Source organism: Sinocyclocheilus rhinocerous, unplaced genomic scaffold (genome assembly GCF_001515625.1).
Source record: "Sinocyclocheilus rhinocerous isolate Xijiao unplaced genomic scaffold, SAMN03320098_v1.1 scaffold442, whole genome shotgun sequence".
NCBI classification, from domain to species: Eukaryota; Metazoa; Chordata; class Actinopteri; order Cypriniformes; family Cyprinidae; genus Sinocyclocheilus; species Sinocyclocheilus rhinocerous.
The window spans coordinates 903,238-908,643 of record NW_015641030.1 but is presented as its reverse complement, the minus strand read 5'-3'; the positions used below and the strand labels follow the sequence as shown (position 1 = coordinate 908,643).

At 33.1% G+C, this 5,406-nt stretch overlaps 1 protein-coding gene across 1 annotated transcript; it reads right to left on the bottom strand.

Annotated features, from left to right (window-relative positions):
- Positions 1-1,168: 1,168 nt before the first annotated feature.
- LOC107754218 (transcription factor 21-like) lies at positions 1,169-2,834 on the bottom strand. Its single transcript, XM_016570590.1, has 2 exons — positions 2,430-2,834; positions 1,169-1,252 (listed from the first exon to the last, which is right to left on the bottom strand). Exons 1-2 carry the CDS (start codon positions 2,832-2,834, stop codon positions 1,169-1,171), a joined length of 489 nt encoding a protein of 162 aa, XP_016426076.1.
- Between the last annotated feature and the right edge of the window lie 2,572 nt (positions 2,835-5,406).

Below are 5,406 nucleotides of genomic sequence, written 5' to 3'. Positions count from 1 at the left end.
TTTACGCATAGGCTATTCAGAAAGTTAACACAGTTATGAAATTTATTTAGCCTATATATACACATTCATCAAAGTATTCCTCCTAAGAAAAGTGGCATTTATGTGTAAAATTGTTCTCAGTTCTCACAAACGAAATCAGCGGAAACAAACATAGCCTACTACGATTCAACACGATAAATGAGATAGGCCTACACTTGTTCAAGTGACAGAGTGACAGATTTCCCAGCGAACACGGAACGTTCTCATAACTTTAGCGTTTAATATTTTGGCATGGTTCTCTCAAAGTTATGAACAAGCTTTAAAGGTTCATTCAAATTTATGTGGTCATAACGTTTCCAAAGCGTTAGCATAGCCTATCGTTCATGGAACGTTTTTCTGAAACATTTTAGTTAGACGTTATCTAACTGTTTAAAAATGTTACTACTGACAAGTTCCAGATAGCCCAATTTAAGAGTATATTCAAAAGTAGCATTGCCATAATAGGCTATGCAAAGTTATAAAATGGAATGTTCACCTAAATGTTCTTAGAATACATTTTTGTTAGCTGGCTGGTACAAGATTATTATGCATCAAGGTCGAGAAGTGGCGTAGACATTCATTGCGCAATTCATTCAGTGATAATGTAAAGCACATTAAAAGAAAAGATAGAACAAGCCACAAATATCACATTCATAAATAAACTTAAACATACTTTGGAGTATAACATATGTGGACAAATGTCAAGATATCAAGCATATTTTGTTTTCTAGTCCATCTAGCCTTAATTACATAGGTCATGTTGCTGCTTAGTGAAAAATAAAATGTATTTTTAAATGACTGCCGGATGGTTAGAAAATTACAAGTGCCTTAAAACAATAAAAGTGCTTCCCTGGCTATGCAAGTTGTTCTTTTTTAACAAGAGCTGGTTTTAAGCTAAATACAGTCATCATTTCAAATATTTCAACACGTATAGTAATATCTGTTTTTGTTTGCTAGAATGAACATAAAAAACATCAGGCTATATAAAGACTTGTGTGAAGATTTGTGTGCAATGACTTGTGTTTAAATTGTAGTTGCATTCATTGCATAATGTCCATTGATGTAAGTTCAAAGGAAGTGCATGAGTACAGACAGTAAAAAGAGAGAGAGAGAGATGGAGGGGGATAAAAGACAGAGAGGTGCCAGATGTTTACGCTGTAGCTCCACATAGTCTGACCGCTGCTGAAATGTCTTTGGTGTCCTCTGATCGTGCTGAGACCACAAAAGGCCAGGTCTGTGGAAAAATAATAAAAAAGTCAGCCACATATTGCTGGTAGATTGCCATAAGATGCAGATGCGAACACATGTAATGCTTAGTGTACTGTAAAGTATTACTTTTATTTTAAAATATTTATAGGATTTTATTTTAATATTATGTTATTGATAGCCTACTTAATACAAAATAAAAAAATAATAAATGTATATTATATATATATATATATATATATATATATATATGCAATGTGTAACAAGGACACCTTCAAATAAAGTGTTACCCTCCACATTAATACTTAATCTAGCATATGAACTGTTGAGTAAAATAATCTGTAAACTAAAAAAGCAATTAAGTTACTTATATTATGTCCTCTGATCGTGCTGAGACCACAAAAGGCCAGGTCTGTGGAAAAATAATAAAAAAGTCAGCCACATATTGCTGGTAGATTGCCATAAGATGCAGATGCGAACACATGTAATGCTTAGTGTACTGTAAAGTATTACTTTTATTTTAAAATATTTATAGGATTTTATTTTAATATTATGTTATTGATAGCCTACTTAATACAAAATAAAAAAATAATAAACCATTCAATATATTAACAAATATACTATATACTTAAAACAAGACAAATTATTTATGATAAATAAAATTATATTATAAATTATTAAAATGATAAACTATATATTCATTTAATACATTAATATAGTATATTTGCTGTTACTGTAATATGTAAACATTTAAAATCTGTATATATAATTCTGTGTATATATACTGTATATACAGTATATATATATATATATATATGTGTGTGTGTGTGTGTGTGTGTGTGTATATATATATATAAATCTGTAACATATAATTCTTATTCAGGTATATTCATAATTGAGTATTTAAATTCAAATAAACTTCTTTAGCATTATACCATGGTACAGTAATGGTATCTAATAGTAATACCGTAGTACTTTAAAATTATACATCTCTGAATAATTCCCATGTATCATGGTATTTTTATGGTACTCCTAAAGCACAGTACTTAAAAAAAATAAAAAATACTAATATATGGTACATTTACAAGAACTTACAAAATGTAATATAGATGATGTATTTTACAAGTAATGCTGAGCAATAAATCTTCTCGACCAGATGGAAGTGTATAAATTCCTGTGACAAACTCAACAACACTCACTCATACCAAGTTTACAGGATGCACAAAGCTGTTCTCGTATCTGTCCTCCTGCAAGAGCTGTCTGAGGTGAGAAATGTAGCTGGATGCCAGACGCAGCGTGTCTAGTTTTGACAGTTTGGTGTCTGCCGGTACCCACGGCAGGCTGGTCTTCAGCCGCGAGAACGCTTTACTCAGAACCCTCATGCGTGCCCTCTCTCTGGCGTTAGCTGCGTTTCTCTGAGACTGTCTGCCATCCTTCCCCATTTTCATTTGTTGCTTGTTGTTGTTGGCAGCAGCTCGAGGTTTGGTCTTTGCTATCAGACTGTCATCGATACTAAACTCGTCTTCTGAGTCTTCTAGAGAACGCGTGTCCATGTGAGTGATTGACAGCTCCTGGAGATCTTCAGGATCACTCACCGAACCCGTAGACATCTCAACTGCACCTGCTTCAGAGCAAAGAACTTGGTTTCCTGCGTTTCAGTGGTATATGATATTCAGTGTCCTTGCTGTAGATTCAAAGCAACAGGTGCTGCCTTAATTTTAAATCTCTGTAGAAGAAGCCCAGGCAGAAAAAGGCGCATCAATACAGGGCCATTATTTAAAGGCATTCAGCATCTTCTGAATGTAAATGGTTGTTAAACTGGTCAAGCAGACTGTATATTCTACCAGTCTTCGCTGAGCATTTCAGAGTTTTTCCTGCGGTGTCCCAAGCACATTTAAGGTTTGGGGTTTGGCAGGGTCACTCTGGATCAGGCATTTCTCCTCCCCTTTTCCCCATCTAACTTTTGGCAAGACGACTTGACACAGTGGCACTGACAGCATATGCAGCATGAATCCATGGAATCTACCATGAACTAATGCCATGAGATTTTTAACTGCACTACATAAAACAGCCTGCAGATCTAGTGATTTATTGGTTTATATTTATATAAAAAAAATTATTTAGTCATAAAAATCACACAGTTTTTCAGAAATAATTCTAATACGCTGATTTGGTGCTCAAGAAACATTACTTTTTATTATCAGTGTTGCTGCTTAATATTTTGTGGATACAGTAATACACTACTATTCAAAATATGGCACTTTTATATGCAGTTTTTTTAAATAAATAAATATTATTATTCAGTAAGGATGCATTAAATAGATCAAAAGTGACAATAAAAACATTCATAATATTACATAAGATTTCTATTTTTAAAAATGCTGTTCAGTGAACTTTATATTCATCAAAGAATGCTGGAGAAAAAATGTCTCAGTTTTGTACAAAAATATTAACTAGCAAAAGCTGTTTTCAAAATTAACAATACAAATTATCATTAATAATTGGGCACCAATAATAACTGATAATAACTGAGCACCAAATAAGCATATTAGAATGATTTATGAAGGATCATGTGACACTGAAGACTGGCGTAATAGCTGAAATTAAATTGATGAAAATTCAGCTTTGCTGTCACAGGAATAAATTACATTTGAAAATATATTAATACAGAAAACTGTTATTTGAGATTGTAATATTTTACAATTTTTTTTTCTTAAATTCAGCATAATAGGTATACAAAATAATATATTCAATATTCATTTAATATTAATTTAAAATTCTGAATACATGCACATTATATGCACACTAATATATATCGAATATTGAATATTAAATAATACAGTTATTTAATGCATATATATATATATATATATATATACATCAATGTATAAAAATATTATTAAATCAGCTTTAAACATGGAAATATGTTTATATCTGTTATTTAAATAATAAATCATTACTTTTACTTTTTACTTCACAGTACATTTATTAATTTATTATACAATAAAATAAATTGCCCATAAGTAAAGTTTAATAAATGTAAAATACATAATAAATTAATTGAATCAAATTAAAAGGCATTCTCCAAAACAACCTGCTTTACACTAGTGTAACCCAAACCAACCTAGCCACACTTCAATTAAATTATTTAGTGAAAACATTGTGGAAAACTTCAGTTTCTTATTTCTTCAGTTCAGTGGTCACCCACGGTCCACTTAAATGCCTTTCCCCACATGCTCTTAAGCAAATAGAAATGTCTGAAGGCTTATCAAACGTTCTTAATCCACTGGCCATTTCACAGAGATATTGGGTTTCTGCTTGGTTAGAGCGCTCTCACACACACTCGCTGCACATTGGCCACAGCTGTCAGCACTTTACATTACCTCTGCAGGATGGGGGGCAATCGCTGGGACCCTGTGGGTGAAGGAGAAATACACATGTTGACATTCTTCACATGATCACACCGTGCTCTCATTTGTCTCTCTTATCATGCAGAAACATGTAAGCATTGCACATGCCAGGCAAATTAAAATGATTTTTATTTCATTATACTTGGCAGATGTCAGTTCAGCTGTGTTATAGGAAACTTTGTATGACTGCCTCTTCAGTGGGGGCTGCTCATATTGGCGATTGAATGACACATCAAAGTGGGCCATAGCTATTTTGGCATATAAGTGAATAATTTTCAACATTATACAGAATTCATGATTAAAAACATGTAGGTTAGACATACATATCACGCTCCCTAAGGTCGCAAAACTCTGGACTTTTGGTAGTACCTAGGATAGCAAAGTCCACTAAAGGAGGTAGAGCTTTTTCACATTTGGCTCCCAAACTCTGGAATAGCCTTCCTGATAACGTTCGGGGTTCAGACACACTCTCTCTGTTTAAATCTAGATTAAAGACACATCTCTTTGGCCAAGCATTCAAATAATGCATATCATAATCTTGTACTGCAGTTATATCTGATCAAATGCACATTATTATTCTTTAGCTTGGGTTAAACAAATAAATTTTGCTTGGTTGGAACAGCAGCTACGCTAATTATGTCTCTATTTGTTTCTCTGTTTTTGCCACGGGATTGGTAACTAGGATTTACCCAAGCTACAGTCTGGATCCAGAACACCGCTGACAGTCACCACTGATGAGCTACTACTAAATATTGTAGAAACTTAATTTGCT